We start from the raw sequence: 20,292 nt of genomic DNA, 5'->3' as shown, positions 1-20,292 counted from the left end.
AAAGCCTAGGCTGGTCCATTGTTGAATGTATCAGACCGTGTCACCCAGCACAGTTACTATTATGAAGCTTGTAATTGCAAGTTGGTAATTAGACAGTAGGTCTCCGCCGCATCTCTTTTTCCGGCAGTGTATTTCAGAATGTGTGTTTATCGACGGGCATTTCTCTGGAACACCGCAACCGGCTCTTAGTACAACGAATAGTCTGAAAAACGAACAACACTAATAATAACTGCTAAAGGCTGTGAATTGGGAAATACTGTACAATTTTCAGCCCGTCCGATTGACGACGTGAACCGGTCATTTGTTAATAAGTGCGACGTGTTCCTTCCATTTGTGTAAAATAAAGCAAAGATATTTACAGCCTCCTAAGAAATGCGAACATCTTCTCTATTTATTCCTTCTTTTATTAATTTTTATGTCCAACTAATTGGGACTTCCGCCTTTGACGGGTTTTGGTCTTACCTATATGTCCGTCAAGTACACGTCAAGCTAGCGTGGAAGACTATTTGTCTGTTTGTCGTAGTAGTGCTAGACGAAGGCAGACGATATTCTCTGGTGTTTGGAAGAGAAGGAGAGAGTTAGTGATAGGCTGAACGTACCAGTCGAAGAGTGATGATAAGAGCTTTGACAAAAACGTAAACCTTCTACAAATAACTGGTCTGATAGAGCGCATTATTTTCTCATAAAGTTTCATTGCAACCTACACTAAATCACAAAGTGAAAGCTTCATCTTGATACAAATGACTTCTTGAACATAATGATTACACATTATCCTTCAATACACACAACTCCCTGCTTTATGTGAATGGCAGACATTTGCCACGCCGGACATTTGCCACACTTGCCCCTTCGCCAGGCAGCGATCCCTCAGGTAAGGGACGCCCTTCCTCGTACTTCTTCTGTCCGCTTTCAAACCGCCGACTCCACATCTTACTCGATACAATCAGTACGTAAGGGACCTTCTTCTTCAACATCTCGGCCAAATACAGAGCTTCTTTTCGGAAATCAAAATATTTATTACTTTTGGGAAACGAAAGCAATACCGACAATTATGTCAGTATGAAATTAGTTCTGCCAAACACAAATACCTTCCTTCCACGCTTACTGATTGCGAAAGAAAGAGTCCATCGTCATGGGAGCAACAAGAAAGGAACGATGTAAAGAGAATGCGAATGTACGCTAATCATTTCTTTTTGATCACTGCATTTGTGTTTACTTTAATTACTACAACTGAATGCCCAAAAGACAATAAGGAAAGAAGAAGTGGTTATGTGAATGTCTGAAAAGAAGAACGACATACTCCATATTAAGTACTCTCTAAAATGCGATATCCGTGCGGTGAAACATTAGTTAATAAAGTGTAGGGGGACAATGTTCAAAACATGACTGAAAATACGTTCACTAAATAGAGATAAAAACATCTATGATTGACGTACATTTTTAAAATTTTAGAAATAATTAAATGAAGTAATACAGAACGCTATGCTTGTAACTTACGTTGTTGTTCTACATTATTTAGCTCTGGTATTTACAGCGTCACAGAGAAAGCATCCTAGGTTTTGGAGGGAAAAGCCGAAATTGTAATGATCTACACTACAACAGAAACAAGAAGCACAACTTAAGGAAAAATAATGTAATGTGTGTTTCAGCTCACAAGCGACATTGAAGCAGATAGTTCCTGTGACTTAGTATGGGCAGAGGTTATATTCGACAACCGGAGTAAATTAATAACTGACTCCTTTTACCGACCCCCGGTCTCAGATGAAACAGTTGCTGAACAGTTCAAAGAAAACTTGAGTCTCATCACAAATATGTAGCCTACTCATACAATTATAGTTGGCACTGACTCCAATCTACCTTCCGTATACTGACAAAAATACATTTTCAGGCCATATTGTAGATAGAAAACAACTTCCGTAATTGTTCTAAATGCTTTTTTTTAAATTATTTTGAACAATTAGTTCACGAGGCCATTCAAATTGTAAACAGATACGAAAACACACTTGACCTCTTAGCCACAAATAGTCCTGAGCATTACGACGGATACACGGATTAGTGAACACACAGTCGTAGCGAGACTCAATTCCGCAACAAAGAAATTCAGCAAAACTAAACGCGAAATATATCTATTTATAAAAGCAACCAAATATTAGGTTGACGTCTTTCTAACAGACAGTCTCCAATCCTCCCAAACTGTGTAAGTGAAGACCATATGTGGCTTAAGTTCAAAGAAATAGTATCAACAGCACTCGAGAGATTCATACCAAATAAATTAATAAGAGACGGAACTGATCCCCCATGGTACACAAAACACGACAGAAAGCTGCTGCAGGAGCACCGAAAAAGGCAAGTATAATTTAGACGAACGCAAAATCTCCCAGATTGGCGAAGTTTTACTGAGACTCGAAATTTGGTGCCGTTTCCAATGCGAGATGCATTTAATAGTTTCCACAACGAAACTCTCTGTAGAAATGTGGCGGAAAATCCAAAGAGATTCTGGTTCTATGTTAAGTAAACCAGCGGAAAGGTTCAGTAAGCGATGAGGAGGAGGAGGAGGAGGGGGAGACAAGGGACGCAACCCTTCGGAGCAGGTAAAATCGTGACAAATGTCCGGCGTGGCAAATGTCAGCACACTCTTTATGCACCTGTTTCGAGTTTTCACAAATAAAAATACTAAGCAACCGGCGGGAATAGAAAATAAAATAAATTGAACGTCGGAAGAGACCGCCATATGCTTTGTATCACATTCGGTTACACACGTATGTTTTTGAAATCTTTCATGCTAACCACCTACGATAGGTACACAGGTAACAACCAGTCTTACACTTAACAATTTTTCCCATTTACTGTAAGTGACGTAGCTCGTTGACTATACTGAAATGCTCAGAAGCTTGCTGCAAAAATGAATATCTTTTTGGGAGGCCATCGAACTGCACGGCTTCTGAAGGCCACGACAGGCGACACGCAGACCTCGTGAAAGTCTGCACCGCGGTCAGTGCCCGCAGGGGCAGGTCAGTGCACGCAGGAGTCCAGATAACCCGACCAGGGCAATCGCTCACCTTCAGTCGGCCGCACTATATAGGGACCCCCTAAACGTGGCGAAGGCGTACTCCTCGGCAGGCAACATGAGGACATCCACCCTCGCCGTCTTGTCGCTGCTAGTGGCTCTGGCCGCCCCAGTTGTACCAGAGAAGTATGGTGAGTAGCTCGCTGCTTCCATAGCGATCCAAGATATGGCAATGGCACCTGACAGATTTCTTACAGCGAAGAAAGAAATTTATCCAATCCCTTCTCATTACTATTCTATGTCCAATTTTAGGTGCTTTCAAAGCCAAAAGGCTTCATTGTTAGTCATATAGCTCGGTAATTATCACAATATATGCCTGAGAACGAAGCCTTTTGACTTAGACTGCAGGTAGTGGAAAATAATACGTATAGCCTATTATACGTAAAAAACGATAAAAAATGGAATAAAAAGTTGTGTATGCTCTATATTTTTAAAAAAAGTATGGTGAGCATTTTCGGGGTACTTCTTTTTATAGTCATTAGCCCGTCGAATGATTGAGGCCCTCTTCCACCTCTTCCTTTTCATCTTTGTAAACAATATCCGCAACCATTTGCTACCGTCTGTCCTACCTTTCTTTACAGTGCCAAGTTACCTACCGTTTACTACATATCAAAATGAATTGTCCTCTTTCTCATGACAACTTCTCACGTATTTTGTACGTAGCCTGTACCTTTATCTATCTATTCGTTTTCCACTTTGTCTTCCACAAGGTTTTTAGTGCTGTAGCACCACATTACAAACACTTCTATTTCTTCTCCATCATTTACGTAATCCTCGTCCCATTTAGACAATATGATTTTTCATATCATAGAGACTGGTTTCTTCTCTTCTTTATAACGTACAAATTTTTTTCCAGTATCTTTAGTAATTTTTTTTTCATCCACTAACGCAACATTTTACTTTCTCTTCTATCTTTCCCAACATTTTATGTTTGGCACATGATTTTCTCGTCTGTGATCCTCCCCTATCTACTATTCTTAGAGTAAATTTGTCCAAGTCCTGCACAAAGAAGACTGGCCAGTATATGTAACAAGTCACTATCGATTCTGGTCCGTAGAAATAATGCGTCTGTGATTCTTTGAGTTTGTTTGACTGCTGTCTAGACCATTATTGCGTTTCCTAGAATTTCATCCATTTTCATTGTTCAAACTACTTCGTCCCCATAGATACTGTGTACTTCCCACTCGTTTGGAATCTAGTCATATTCCCCTACATTCTCGATCGCTGCCTGTAGTGCCACAGATGCCATCAATCCATCTAGGTCTTCCACCTTAATTCCTTCCACTAATACGTGAAAAGTGGTTTTTATTCATAATCGCAACTCCAATGCAAGAGGGCCTGGGTTCGATTCCCGGGCGGGTTGGAGATTTTCTCCGCTCGGGGACAACGTGTTGTGTTGCCCTCATTGTAATTTCATCCTTCTCAGCGGCGAAAAAGTTGCCCAATGTAGCGTCGACTGAAATAAGACTTGCACTTGGCGTCCCAACTTCACCGGATGCGACCCCCCCGGCCAACGATGCCATATGCTCATTTCCATTTTTTCTGATATTCATCCGGCATTATGTAAATTTTTCTTGGTAGTGTACCTCCAAAATTCATCCTAATTCTGTAACGGAATGTGACACTAACTAACATAGAATTATCTGGAAATCAGCAAACACCATTAAATTTATTTTGAAATTTTAACTTGTACAAAATGTCTGTGTATTTGCTCCATTATTCTGTGAGCAATAGTGTTCCGCCTTCGCTAATACTGGACACCTATTAGCACTAAGAAAATCACTCCTCCTCTAATGTCCGAGTCATGTTGTTACAGCAATTATGGTTTTCAGACATGGGTCATTCAGGCATTTCGGAAAGGACAGGAAATGGAAACGGTCGTGATCTTTTTCCTAATATGATCAGCTTTTTTGTGGGCGTGGAGAAACCACAGAAATGACTTACTAATCAACGATTTGAACGTCCCAAGTTAGTCACACATTAGACAGGGGCCTACTTTCTCCAGAACTGTTCCTAATGCAGAGCTTATCTTCTCTGGTTGCTTCTTGCTAATATATCATAACATACAACAACGTTTCTTTGAAGTGTTTGGGGTTTTATTCCTATAGCTCCTTTGATCAACTTCCCTGTAATTAGGGTTGAAATGAGAAGGAAAGACCTGTGGATGTTTAATACTTGCTCAAACAATAGAAACCAACTGGAACGCAATTATTAGCTGAATAGAATACTTTCGGAAACGATGCACTTTACATCTGTTTAATTTTAATTTTTCAGCCGACCAGGAACTTCTCGTAAAGCAGCAAAAAATCTACAACCTACTGTACCTGCTGGACCGGCCCATTTTCGATGAAGAACTGAAGAGCATAGCGCAGAGCTACAAGCTAGAGGAAAACATTGACAAATACGTGGTATGCTACTTGCTCTCTCTCAGAAACTATTTGTAACGATTATTATAGTCCATTATATTTGTCGTGTCTAATCCATTCACTATGTTTCTCAACAGAAACCAGAAGTGGTCGAGAAATTCCTGAAGTACTATAAATACGGTTACTCCAAACAACGCGGAGAGGCCTTCTCCCCGTTCTACAAGTTCGACACGTATCAAGTGATCAGTATTTTCGACGTCTTGTTCTACGCTAAGGACTTTGACACGTTCTACAAGGTACTGAACACTGGTCTGTTGAGCGAACGCTAAGCGTATCGTACGCCGGGCTGCCACTGAATCCCGTCAATTGCCTGTTTATTGCAGACGGCCGTGTGGATGAGGGAGCACATGAACGCGGGCCAGTTCGTGTACGCCTTCACGGTCGCCGTGCTGCATCGCGAGGATACCAGGAACATCACTCTGCCGCCCCCCTACGAAATCTACCCCCAGCTGTTCGTCAAGTCCGACGCTATCCAGAAGGCGTACGACGCACGCTTCCAAGGTAAGCGACCGAGTGGTTGGACATTACCATCACCAGGTCCACCGAGTAGCGAAGTTAGACAGCCGCCTAGTGCACCGATTTTGTTCTATATTTTAAAAGTGGAAGGGGAACCCTGGTTCCCAAATATTTTATTTTTATTTATTTATGAATGCTAGACGCCCCCCCCCCCCCCCCCCCCCATAGACCATGGACTCTGCCGTTGGTCGGGAGGCTTGTGAGCCTGAGCGATACAGATAGCCGTATCCTAGGTGCAACCACAATGGAGGGGTATCTGTTGAGAGGCCAGACAAACGTGTGGTTCCTGAAGCGGGGCAGCAGCCTTTTCTGTGGTTGCAGGGGCAACAGTCTGGATGATTGACTGATCTGTGCTCGTACTGCGAACGGCTGAAAGCAAGGGGAAACTACAGCCGTAATTTTTCCCGAGGGCATGCAGTTTTACTGTATGGTTACATGATGATGACGTCCTCTTGGGTAAAATATTCCGGAGGTAAAATAGTCCCCGATTCGGATCTCCGGGCGAGGACTACTCAAGAGGACGTCGTTAGCAGGAGAAAGAAAACTGGCGTTCTACGGATCGGAGCGTTGAGTGTCAGATCCCTTAATCGGGCAGGTAGGTTAGATAATTTAAAAAGGGAAATGGATAGGTTAAAGTTAGATATAGTGGAAATTAGCGAAGTTCGGTGGCAGGAGGAACAAGACTTTTGGTCAGGTGAATACAGAGTTATAAATACAAAATCAAATAGGAGTAATGCAGTAGTAGGTTTAATAATGAATAAAAAAATAGGAGTAGGGGTAAGCTACTACAAACAGCATAGTGAACGCATTATTGTGGCCAAGATAGACACGAAGCCCATTCCTGCTACAGTAGTATTAGTGTATATGCCAACTAGCACCGCAGATGACGAAGAAATTGATGAAATGTATGATGAGATAAAAGAAATTATTCAGGTAGTGAAGGGAGACGAAAATTTAACAGTCATGGGTGACTGGAATTCGAGAGTAGGAAAAGGAAGAGAATGAAACGTAGTAGGTGAATATGGACTGGGGGTAAGAAATGAAAGAGGAAGCCGCCTAGTAGAATTTTGCACAGACCATAACTTAATCATAGCTAACACTTGGTTCAAGAATCATAAAAGGAAGTTGTACACATGGAAGAAACCTGGAGTTACTGAAAGGTTTCAGATAGATTATACAATGGTAAGACAGAGATTTAGGAACCAGGTTTTAAATTGTAAGTCATTTCCAGGGGCGGATATGGACTCTGACCACAATGTATTTGTTATTATCTGTAGATCAAAACTGAAGAAACTGCAAAAAGACTGAATTTAAGGAGATGGGACCTGAATAAACTGACTAAACCAGATGTTTTACAGAGTTTCGTGGATAGCATAAGGAAACAATTGACAAGAATGGGGGAAAGAAATACAGTAGAAGAACAATGGGTAGCTTTGAGGGGTGAAGTAGTGAAGGCAGCAGAGGATCAAGTATATAAAAAGACGAGCAAAATAACTGGTGTTGGTCAAAATAGAGAAGATATAAAATGTAGATTGGCAATGGCAAGGAAAGCGTTTCTGAAGAAGAGGAATTTTTTACCATCGAGCATACATTTAAGTGTCAGGAAGACGTTTCTGAAAGTATTTGTATGGAGTGTAGCCATGTATGGAAGTGAAACATGGACGATAAATAGTTTGGACGAGAAGAGAATAGAAGCTTTCAAAATGTGATGCTACAGAAGAATGCTGAAGATTAGATAGGTATATCACATAACTAATGAGGAGGTATTGAATAGAATTAGGGAGAAGAGGAGTTTGTGGCACAACTTGACTAGAAGAAGGGATCGGTTAGTAGGACATGTTCTGAGGCATCAAGGGATTACCAATTTAGTATTGGTGGGCAGCGTGGAGGGTAAAAATCGTAGAGGGAGACCAAGAGATGAATACACTAAACAGATTCAGAAGGATGTAGGCTGCAGTACGTACTGGGATATAAAGCAGCTTGCACAGGACAGAGTAACATGGACAGCTGCATCAAACCAGTCTCAGGACTGAAGACCACAACAACAACATGAATGCTGGTAAGCCTATGGCCATCAGGCCCTCTTTATACCTATCGAAGTATCTTACATTATATTCACTACGACACACATGTTATAATACGTCTTATATCTAATATGGGATGCAACACCTACAACAACAATAAGTAATGGAAACAGTGGGAGCTATAACAGACGAGAACACAGTTCATATTAGTTCATGAAAACTGTTATAACCAGGCGAACTACAATCATCTGGTCGTAACTGTCGTTTCTTTGATCGCTCTCGGAGATTGCTCATCTGAACTATAACAGACGAAATATTACTTTATTACGCGAATGATAAAGAGCTTTACTTAACTTGATACACTCCTTTGCCGCAAGACTGCGTGATACATTACAATTGTCATTGACGATGAAAGGCTCATTTGATGCACTAATCAACAAAGTGTTCTCTTCAAGTACAATGTCCAACATTTACAGAAGTACATTTCCGTCTGAGACTTGAATAACTCTTTAGTCCTACTCGACAATGTTGACTGTTTCAGCTGAGGTCACCAAATCGGCAGAGCACTTCCACTCTCCGCTTTGTACTAACCTCCGTGCGAGGGTGCTGCTGTGCTAAGAGAGATAGTGTGTCTTCTTCAGCTGGCCCATTCATAGGTGCGGACTGCAGCAAGACATCGCTAACGATTGTGTTATCGATGTGCATTGCGGACTTTGGTGTGGCACCGCGATATCTGGTGATACCAAAAAACAACATAGATAGGCCCGAAGGTTCGTATGGAGGACACTGACACCAGTGGACGTGAGGGAAGAAAGACCGACAGAGAACAAGAAATGTGAGAGGTCATATGTAATGAAGAGGCGGGGAAAGAAAGTGACATGACTAAATGATAAACAAAAAGAGACAAGGATAACTAGCTGAAAATGGGAGCCCCCTACTGTTTAGCAGAGGGAAACTGACCATATAAGGTGATTTACGAGGGCAAAGTGACGAAGCTGACTAAGCAAAGTGTTCCGGCTTCTTCTTAAATACAGTAGGGTGCCGAATTCTGTAGAGTGCCGGATAGAATGTGCCAGTCGCGGACAGAAGCACAGGAAAAAGAGTTCGCGAGTTTTTCTGTTTTACGGATGGGCGTAGCTAAAATAGCACCAAATTCAATGATACATTCAGAACTGCAAATCCATAAAATTCCTGAAACTATACAATGAGACGTATCTCATCCAAAGGGAGGAGTAACATCCCAACCTACTCCAAATGAAAATTTTCCAACTGATTTTGAATGTTTAGTTCAGTAAACAACTTCATCCCTAAGTGCCAAAGTAAGACCAGAGTCTAACACCAACGACGTAGAGAAACCAGCCTCCCAGCTGTCACAATAATTGGGACTTTGAATCTCAACGGGTCTGGGAGCCTCATATTGCTCGGTCGGATTGGCGGAAATGTGAGTTGAGTTTTCTGTACGTTTACATGGTTAGTGGCTTTCTCCCTTGGCCATAACAAAACAGGAACATTTCTCATGGGGCCACGATAGCAACAATAACTTGCTATCCTGCTCGACGATGACACACGCCAGTTAATGATCCACTATTATTGCAGTAGGGTTTTGGAACATATTCTGTGTTCGAACATTATGAATTCCCTCTAATAAAACGATTTATTGACACGTAGTTAGCACTGATTCAGAAAATATCGTTCTTGTGAAACACAACTGGCTCGTTATACTCATGAAGTTATGAGTGTTATCGACAGGGGATGTCAAACTGATTCCATATTTTTAGATTTCCAGAAGGCTTTCGACACGGTTCTTCTAGCCAAACTGCCCGCCTATGGAATATCGCCTCAGTTGTGTGACTGGATTTGTGATTTCCTGTCAGAAAGATCACATTTCGTAGCAATAGACGGAAAGTCATCGAGTAGAACAAAAGTAACATCCGGCTTCCCCAACGAAGTTTTATAGGCCCTCTATTATTCCTGATCTATATTAACGACAAAGGAGACAATCTGAGTAGCCCTCTTAGATTGTTTGCAGATGAAGCTGTCATTTACCTTCTTGTAAAGTCAGCAAATGACCAAACCGAATTGCAAAATGATTTAGATAAGATATCTCTACGGTGCGAAGAGTGGCAACTGACCCTGAATAAAGAAAAGTGTGAAGTTATTCACATGAGTACTAAAAGAAATCTGCCAAATTTCGATTACGTGATTACTCACATAAACCTGAAGTCTGTAAATTCAACTAAACACTTAGGGATTACAATTATAAATAAGCTAAATTGGAACGATCACGTAGATAATGATGGGGGTAGAGTAAACCAAAGACTACGATTCATTCTTAGAACACTTGAAAGTTGCAACAGGTCTACTAAAGAGAGTGCTTACACCACATGTGTCCGCTCTATTCTGGAGTATTGCTGTGCGGTGTGGGATCCGCATCAGGTGGGACTGTCGGATGACAACGAAAAAGTACAAAGAAGGGCAGCTAGTTTTGTATTATCGCGAAATAAGGGACATAATGCCACAGACACGATACGTGAATTGGAGTGGCAATCATTAAAATAAAGGCCTTTTTCGTTGCGGCGGGATCTTCTCGTGAAATTTCAATCACCAGTTTTCTCGTCCGATTTTGAAAAGATTATGTTGGCACCCACATACATAGGGAGAAATCATCATCACGATAAAATAAGAGAAATCAGGACTCGCACAGAAAAATTGTAGTGCTCGTTTTTCCCGCGGGCCGTTCGAAAGTGGAACGGTAGAGAGACAGTTCAGTAAACAACTTCATCCCTAAGTGCCAAAGTAAGACCAGAGTCTAACACCAACGACGTAGAGAAAATATCTGTCCACCACGCACTGTTCTTCTCTCGATAAATGTGAAAACACTTGTCCAGCAGCTAGTTCTTATGAAAATTTGTTTATAAGATCGGTCATGTGATTTGCTGTTTCGAAATGATAAAAATTATTTTTGTGGGGAAAGAATGACATCTATGTACAAGTTGTTGTTCGGATGTTATCCCATGCAATGACTTCCATAGAATTTAACAGCTAATGTTCGTCACTGCTGCTGTGGGATGGTACAGTAATATACCTTCAAGCTTATCCTTGAGTCTTTCTTTCCTTACACTTACCCTGCTTTTTATTAATTCCACCTACAGTTTGATGTACAAATAACTACGAAAATTTCGGCCCTTAACACAATAACAACTATGATCGGTAGGTAGCAGTGCGATGTTTCTTAACACAGTCCTCCGTTAGGAGGCACGTGGAATTAAATGTTAACGTGTCCAGTATACTTCAAAATATTTTGTCGTGTAATCGTCCATTCCAAAAAGCTGAGAAATCGTAATGGGCAATGTTGCCTGTGCAGGCTTCGCTGGCACCAAGGACAAGCCCTACGTGATAGTGTCCAACTACACGGGCTATCCAGTGCCCCGCAAGCCTGACGACGTGCTGTCTTACTTCACCGAGGACGTCGGCCTCAACTCGTTCTTCGCCTACATGCACTACCGGTTCCCGTTCTGGCTGAAGTACGACATACCTCGCAAGGGCGAGACCTTCTACTTCACCCTGCGGCAGCTGCTGGCCCGCTACTACCTGGAGAGGTTGTCGCACAAGCTGCCAGAGGTCGCCCCAGTCGACTACTACAAGCCCGTGGAGGTAAGATCTCGCAAAAAATGGTCGAAACTTGAAGTAATGGAGCTGAGGATGTTTGAAAATACTGGATAATTGTTACAAAAATGTACAGACAGCAGCCACAATTAAGAATAAACAGCCGTTACCGTTGTCGAACCGTCAAATTAATCGTAGCGTGTGTTGCTGGCTGTGTTCCGTTGCTAACTAACAAGGGAACGTCCCCATCGCACCCCCCTCAGATTTAGTTATAAGTTGGCACATTCGATAGGCCTTGAAAAACTAAACACAGATCAATCGAGAAAACAGGAAGAAGTTGTGTGGAACTATGAAAAAATAAGCAAAATATACAAACTGAGTAGATTATGTGCAAGATATCCAACATCAAGGATCGTGTGAGCCGAAGAGCGCCGTGGTCTCGTGGTTAGCGTGAGCAGTTACGGCATGAGAGATCCTTGGTTCAAGTCTTCCCGCGGGTGAAAAGTTTACGTTCTTTATTTTCGCAAAGTTATGATCTGTCCGTTCATTGACGTCTCTGTTCACTGTAATAAGTTTTGTGTCTGTGTTTTGCGACCGCACGGAAAAACCGTGCGATTAGTAGACGAAAGGACGTGCCTTTCCAATGGGAACCGAAAACATTTGATCGCAAGGTCATAGGTCAACCGATTCCTCCACAGGAAAACACGTCTGATATATTCTATACGACACTGGTGACGGCATGTGCGTCACATGAAAGGAATATGTTGTCGACTCACCTAACTTGTACACTTGGCGAATGGGTAAAAAGATTCTTCTACCTTGCCCGATTTAGGTTTTCTTGTGGTTGTGATAATCACTCTCAAAAAAGTGATGAAATCATTAGCGTTTGTCACATAAACTGAAAATAAAAAGTTAATCTTTTCACGCGAGGGAAGGCTTGAACCAAGGTCCTCTCGTTCCGCAGCTGCTCACGCTCACCACGAGACCACAGCGCTCTCGGGCTCAGACTATCGTTGATATTGCTTATCTTGCAGATAAACTACTCAGTTTGTATATTTTGCTTATTTTTTCATAGTTCCATACAATTTTTTCCTGTTTTCTCGATTGATCTGTGTTCAGTTTTTCAAGGCCTATCGAACGTGCCAACTTATAACTAAATCTGAGGGGTGTGCGATAGGGAGGTTCCCTTGTAATCAATAGCCAAGGGGATTATTTCCAGAACGAACTTTCATTCCCCCCCCCATTCATTTTTCCTCTCTTTCCCCCCTTTTATTTTCCCATTATCTGTCCAGTTTCCCACCACCTGCTCTCGGTTGTGGTGTGTCATATTTTCCAGCTTTTTAGTGCAGTTTTCAAGTGAATGTTCAGTGTTGTTCGTCCTTCCCAAGTGTTGCGAACAGAAACCATGCTGTCGCTGGGTGTGAATTTTATGTCTTTTGCGAACAGAAACCAGACTGTCGCCGTGTTTTTTAATTGCCTGTCTATTATTTTACCTGTCTGCTTCATATATGTTTTTATTAGCATCATCATCCCTTTGTTCTATGTTTTAAGTTCCACGATTTTTTCGCCATGTTACGATTTAAGTCTCCGATTTTATCGCATGTTTTTATTATTTCTTCATCTTTTTAAAACAAAGTCTGTAGGATGAAGAGCGGCATACTAAGCTGCTGCCAGCCCGGCCCCTTCGGGCGGAAATCGAAACTCAATAAAGAAAAAAAAACGCACTTTCTCTCCGCTTCAGAGTGAAACGTCGTTCTGGAAACAAGCACATAGGCTGCAGATAACCCATTTCCTTGCAGACTTGTTTTTGGAGAGGGTCGGCCTCGAGCAAAACAGATTATTTATTTTTATTTCCCAGACATGTTTCGCTTAAGTTTCAGCATCATCAGTAGGGGTTCTTAGTATCTTTCTCGTTACTACATACTGCGGACTTTCTGACTTTTTGTGTTATTTATTGTTTTATTTCATAGTGCGGAATTTTTTTCTGGTTTCACCCTTATCTTCACTGTGAAGGCTTGCACTAACTAACTTTCACTGTTACTGTTTACAAACTGTAATAAACCAGAAAAAAATGGCAGACTGTGAATTAAAACAACTGCGATGAATAACATAAAAACCTAGGAATACACAGCATGTACTAACAAGAAAGATAATAAAAAGCCCACTGATGATGCTGAAACATGACTGGGGAATCTAAATCTAAATCTAAATTGTGTTTTGCTCAAGGTGGACCATCTCCAAAAACAAATCTATTTGTAAGCAAAATGGACAGAAGAGCTGTTAAATCCCGCCTAGTCGTCGTCAAATTGTGGGGTGTCCAGGACAACCTGCTTTTCGGATCGCTAGACAGCAATTCAAGCAAATGGTTTTAATGAGTTTTAGTACAAAATGAACAACTCCATCACGAAAGACTTTGTAGCTAGTAACGAAGCTCTTTGCATTACATAATTCCTTATATTTTATCACAACTGTTGAAATATTTCATGACAGATAATAGTGATACAGAGAACATATCATTATGTTTTGCAGGTTGGTTATTACCCAGAGATTCGGCTGCAGAGCGGATTGGAGACCCCTGCTCGTCCTGAAGGCGTGATTCCAAGGGATGTTGACTCCTTCTACGTCGAGGAAATCGAGAACTATGAAAGGAGGATCCGATCTGCAATCGATCTTGGATTTTTCTTCGATGTAAGCTCAATTTTTTTCTTATGTTGCCAAACATTTTAAGCTAAAATCTACAGGTTTTGACTGAAATTGAACCATATTTTGAATGAAACAGGAGAAAGCCGACACGCATACCGTGAGGGGTAAGGACGCCACTGAAATGATCGGAAACGTAATCGATGGCAGCTCATCATCCATTCACAAGGAATTCTACGGCTCTTTGTACAGAGGGCTCATTTCCATCTTCGGTCACATCTCTGACCCAGAGCACGAATACGGCGTAAGTATTAACAGTTTTACTCGTTGGCTGTCAATGAAAATATTGCGATGATTTTATCACACACGTGTGAATTTGCAGGTGGAACCGAGCGTTCTCGAGAAGCCGGAGACCATGTTGAGGGACCCCCTGTACTACAGAATTGCGAAACGGATGCTGTCCATTTTCGAGCATTACAAGAACCAACTGGCACCATACACGCACCAAGAAGTAAGTATATGAAGCAGACGCTACGAAATAGAGCAGCGTACAGATAGAGCAGATATTAAAGTGTCCAAATTATATTTCAGCTAGCGATGCCTGGCGTGAAGGTCGATTCCGTCACTTTCGACAAACTGGTCACGTTCTTTGACGAGTTCGACATCGACGTCAGCAACGTCGTTGGAGAGGCTTACGACAAAAGTTACGTGGTTGTCCGCCAGCCCCGCCTCAACCACAAACCGTTCAACTATCACATCAAGGTCACGAGCGACAAGCAGGTGGACGCCATCGTGCGCGTTTTCTACGGACCGCGCTTCGACGCTTATGGTCGAGAGTACACCTTGGAGGAGAGGAAGAACTACTACGTGATGATGGACGTCTTCCCATACACACGTAAGATAACAGACATATCTTATTCATAACCCGTACGTTACTGTGTATAAGTAACAGTACACTCCTGGGTGCTCTTTAACGGCTCCTTAAAGATACCGGCAGCTATCCATTTTCATTGCACCACCGATTAATATCCGAAGTATTCATTGTATGTGTCCGCAGCTCGTGGTCTTGTGGTAGCGTTCTCGCTTCCCGCGCACGGGGTCCCGGGCTCTATTACCGACCGGGTCAGGGATTTTCCCTCCCTCGAGATGACTGGGTGTTGTTTTGTCGTCTTCATCATCATTACGGTCGGAGGAAGGCAATGACAAAGCACCTCCCCTAGGACCTTACCTAGTACGGCGGTGCGGGTCTCCCGCATCGTTCCCTACGCTCCTCGGAGTACAGGACCCCATCATCATCATCACTGTATACTTAGCATCTACACCAGTCGAGAGTATGTGAGAGAATGAGTAAGTGCTGGTAGGCCCGATGACCTGCTTAGCCCACTGACTGTGGAAGTTCTGATGAGAGTGCTTTTTCTAGCATGACTTGAGCTTTTTTATTCAGGGTATTGAGAACATGAACCAGGAGATATGTTTCAGCATTGTCAGTGATCAAATGTCGTCCTTTCTTCTACATTGTCATTATGAGTATGCTGTGGACATTTCCATCTAAGATGATGACAGCCTGATTCACATGGCTGCATGCGTACATTCCTGGTTTGAAGAATACCCAGAAAGTCCCTCTTTTTTCACCCGATCTTAATGCGAACAAAAACTTGAGTATTTGGAAAACGGGTGACATGTAGCAGTCAGCGTCCCCACAGTCTAGTGGTTCTATAGGGTGTAACTGCCAACGGCTAGCTCCAGCTACATCTGACGCACTTGACGGGACTTGTGGGCTGTCTGATTCGCCCAAGGCTTGTGTCACACTCCTCTGGGTGAAGAACTTTTTGTCCAGTGTGGTTATGTCACCTATAGTGTAGGTAAGAGTGTCTGAACGCTCATAGAAGGAAGCCTTATCAACATTAATAAGACTTGGGTGTATCACTCCGTCTCCGTATTCGAAATCGGTAATCTTGAGACACTCAGATCGGAGGAACCAGTTCGAATTTTCGCTGCCAGTATTTGGACTGCAGTGGGAGGAGAGATGGTGACGTGAAGTCCCTGATCGCCAGCCTTTGCGCCAGTCTCCCGGATTAAATTCGGGAGCTCTCCGTAGTGTCTCATGAAATGAGAGCATGTGACACTGCTGACGGCGGTCCACCCGATGGATGGGGATGTTAAGCTCGAGGGTCCCCTTAGTGATGTCAGAAAAGGAGTAGGCTCTGTGCCGGCAACGAATTTCACCGGTTCCCTTCCCCTCATCCAACACCACAACCTCAATACTGCATTGTACACACAGATACACCATAATCGACAGGGGGAAGGCAACAGGAAATCACCTTCACTTACATCTCACCTAGACAACAGTGCAGGTTTTCTGCATTTGCTCCCCTATTATTGATATCTCATTCACGACATTCGTCTTTTTTCACAGCTCGAATCTTTTTTTTTTACTGTCTTCTTTGTTTCACCTGATCTGATTACGGCCATCTGACTCTTTCTTACATTGACCAGGGTTTCACACATAGAGTATCTATTACATCATAGTTACCCAAGAAATATCAATTTTAATGTGATAGAAAGTATTAAAGTGATCAGAGAGTGTGAAGTGGCACAATCCGCCAGGGTAGCCGAGAGCGCTAACGCGCTGCTTCCTGGACTCGGGTAGGCACACCGGCCCCGGATCGAATCCTTCCGCCTGATTAACGACGAGGGCCGGTGTGCTGGGCAGGCTGGATGTGGTTTTTAGGCGGTTTTCCACATCCCGCTAGGTGAATACCGGACTGATCCCCACGTTCCGCCATAGTTACACGACTCGCAGACATCTGAACACGTTCGCACTATTCCATGAATTACACTAGATGCAGACAGCAGGGGTACACTAATTGCGTCCCAGGGGGTACGGAATGGCGGCATGAAGGGCATCTGGCCATCGCTTTCCATTAACCTTGCCAAATCCGTTCTTCACAATGCCGACCCTGCGTCAGCGCGACATGGCACCAGTGAAAGAAAGAAAGTGTCTGACGTGGCACTGTGAGTAATTTATACTGACCATGAATTATTAAAGTTAATATCGTCATTAGTTGTACTACTACAGCTGCTACAACTAATAGTAACAATAATAATAATAAAAACAACTCAGTTGTGACGCTAATAACCATAATGATAGTAGCAGATTAAAGAAGAACTTACAGGTGTTCAAAATAGATCATTTCTGATACAGCAGGTTGTAGGAAAGGGAAATTTAAGGAGACTGCATGGGCTAAGAATAGTGGCATACGAGAACGATGAGGCTGGAAGGAGGGATGCACAAGGGTAACGAGTGCATACAGGGACAATGGTAATCCTTAATGTAGCCTTAATAGATATGTCGTTACCTCTTTTCTGAGGATGGAGATGTTATTTAGCTCTCTAATATAATGCGGGAGGTTATTCCAGAGTCGAGTTCCTGCTTCTAAAAAGAGCTTCGAGGAGGTGGCTGAATGATGGAGCGGAACAGAAAGCATTTTGCTCCGATTGGAAAGGGTGTTTCTGCCGCGTTGTTCAGACAAGAAAGTTAAGGCTGATGAGTGATATGAGGGACAGTGTTAACTGATAAGATAGAGAAGACAGAGGGTATGGAAATCTCTGCGCTTGTCTGCATGCAGCACAATAGCTGTGGATATGACGGTAAATGTCATCAAACAGTCGAACATGACACAATGGCGAACATAGGCGTTCATAACCAGTTCCAGGGGCCGCGAGCTTTTATGACAAGGCCTTGAAGTATAACAGCGCTATAATCAATAACAGAAGGTTTAAGTTTTCTTACAAGTTTCTTTTTCAAATCAAGATGAAAGAGCTTATTATATTTTTGTTGGACTTGGACTGTTGCTGATGCCTTCTTGGAGATTAGACTTACGTGCTCAGTCCAATTTATGTTTTCCTTTATTATTGCCCCTAGACTCTTTGCTGAAGCATAGAAGTTGCCATTTGTCCCATTTAGGGTTAATCAAAGTAGAGATTCCAGATATTTCGGGCTAATGAGCCTAGGATGACCTACAAGTTCCGCTTGGGTTTTGGGTGGAATGAGCTTTAACAATACATCCTGCGCCCAGTTCAATAATGCGCACACATCGGCACTGCGATTGTCGGTAGCTCCCTTCACGTTTATAGATTTTTCCTTTAGATTCGACTGGAGGTCATCAGCGTACATTTGGTATTTCCAATGGGACAAAGCCAATTACAGGTCATTTATGGACAATGAAAAGACTATATGACCCTCTACACTGAGACGCCAAAAGTCTTGGGATACATTCCAATATCGTGTCGTCCCTCCTACTGGCTGGCATTGTGCGGGAACTCGAAGCGGCATGGACGCAACATGTCGTCGGAAAACGCCTGTATAAATATTGAGCCATAATACTTATATATATTTATCCATGATTGCTAAAGTATTGCCGGTACAGGATTTTCTACACGAACTGATCTCTCGATTATGTCCCATAAATGTTCAACGGGATTCATGTCGGGCCATCTGGGTGGCCAAATCATCCTCTCGAATTGTCCAGAATTTTCTTAAAACCAGTCGTGTACGATTGTGGCCCGGTGAAATGGCGCAATGTCATCCATTAAAGTTCCCTCTTTTTTTTTTTTTTTTTTGGAATATGAAATCTATGAATGGCTGCGAATCATCTCCAAGTAGCCGAACATAACCATTTACATCAATAAACTGTATGGCTGTACCAGAGAACGCAGTCATTTCCACGAGACACAGCCCACACCATTATGAAGCCACCATCAGCTTGCACAATTCCTTATTGACAACTTGGGTTTATGCCATTAGCGCCAAATTTCGCCACTCTGTCCAAAGTGGTACGTTTGCCGTACGTCCTACATTGATTTCTGTTAGCACTGACAAATCTTGGCAAATGTAGCTGTTCTCGGTTGTTACGTGAAGGCGGTCGGCCACTGGGTTGCTGTGGTGAGCTGTATTGTGTCTCGGAATAATGAATTGCCACAACGACTTCCGTGCATCTAGCTCCAACTCGAGTCTGCTCCCGAAGTCTGTTACTTCCTGTCGTGCGGCCATTATAACGTCAGAAAACGTTTCACATGAATCACCAAAGGACAAATGACTGCTCCGACAATGTACTACCCTTTCATACCTTTTCTATGCGATAGCACTGCCATTGTATATGTGCATATAGCAATCCCAGGACTTTTGTCACTTCAATGTACTTTTAGCACAAGTCGCTTTTTGGACGCACAGCGTACCTAAATGCGGCTAATAATACTTGTGCATCTGTTTCGCAGTGGAAGCCGGAGAGAACGTGATCGTGCGCAGCTCCCGGCAGAACGCCATGGTAGGCGCTGAGAGCCCCGGCTTTGGTGAGCTGTACACGCGCACCCTGGCGGGCGTCAAGGGAGAGGAGAAGGTGGTGTCCGGCGAGTCGCGCTACTACTGGGGATTCCCCCAGCGCCTGATGCTGCCGCGCGGGACTCCCGCGGGCATGCCGCTCAGCGCCTTCGTCATCGTCAGCCCGGTCGAGCGGCCGCTGCGTGACGAGTTCTACGTCGCCGTGAAGGACTCCCGGCCGCTGGGATTCCCCTTCGACAGGCCCATCCGCGGCTTCGAGTTTGAAGACCTGCCTAACGCGCGCTTCCAGAACATCGTCGTCATGCACAGGCGCCAAGAAGACGTCGCGACTGTGGCATGAAGGCGGTTTGGGGCGTGAAAACGACAAACGCTATGCAATGCAATCAATAAAACCTCGTCTTTCGTACTACATCTGTTTCACTTCTTGATCTGGGTCCCTACTTCCTCTCATATCTGGTAAGATAGCAAAACATTTAATATGAGTCCGTTTGTCGCAGAGGTTAATTATAGTGTGTGAAAGAGCATCATACTGAAGTTGTCTCCACTTACTCTGTCCAAAGGTAGCTGGAAGTGATTTTGATGGTTGGCTGCCGCTTATCAGTACTCAAAATTGGACTCTAAAAGTCGTCGCAAATGCATCTAAATCTTCGAAATCTGATATAAAGGCTTGTA

The 20,292-nt window shown here is 43.1% G+C and overlaps 1 protein-coding gene across 1 annotated transcript; it reads left to right on the top strand.

Annotated features, from left to right (window-relative positions):
• The first annotated feature begins 3,040 nt into the window (after positions 1-3,040).
• LOC124777258 (hexamerin-like) lies at positions 3,041-20,026 on the top strand. Its single transcript, XM_047252584.1, has 10 exons — positions 3,041-3,198; positions 5,342-5,475; positions 5,571-5,729; positions 5,817-5,994; positions 11,398-11,687; positions 14,169-14,327; positions 14,419-14,583; positions 14,662-14,790; positions 14,871-15,174; positions 19,557-20,026. The coding sequence occupies exons 1-10, from the start codon at positions 3,126-3,128 to the stop codon at positions 19,958-19,960; spliced, it is 1,995 nt and encodes a 664-aa protein (XP_047108540.1). The 5' UTR covers positions 3,041-3,125; the 3' UTR covers positions 19,961-20,026.
• Positions 20,027-20,292: the final 266 nt, after the last annotated feature.

Source organism: Schistocerca piceifrons, chromosome 2 (assembly GCF_021461385.2).
Source record: "Schistocerca piceifrons isolate TAMUIC-IGC-003096 chromosome 2, iqSchPice1.1, whole genome shotgun sequence".
NCBI classification, from domain to species: domain Eukaryota; kingdom Metazoa; phylum Arthropoda; class Insecta; order Orthoptera; family Acrididae; genus Schistocerca; species Schistocerca piceifrons.
Note: the sequence above shows the minus strand (reverse complement) of the source record. Positions and strands in the feature narration are given on the sequence as shown.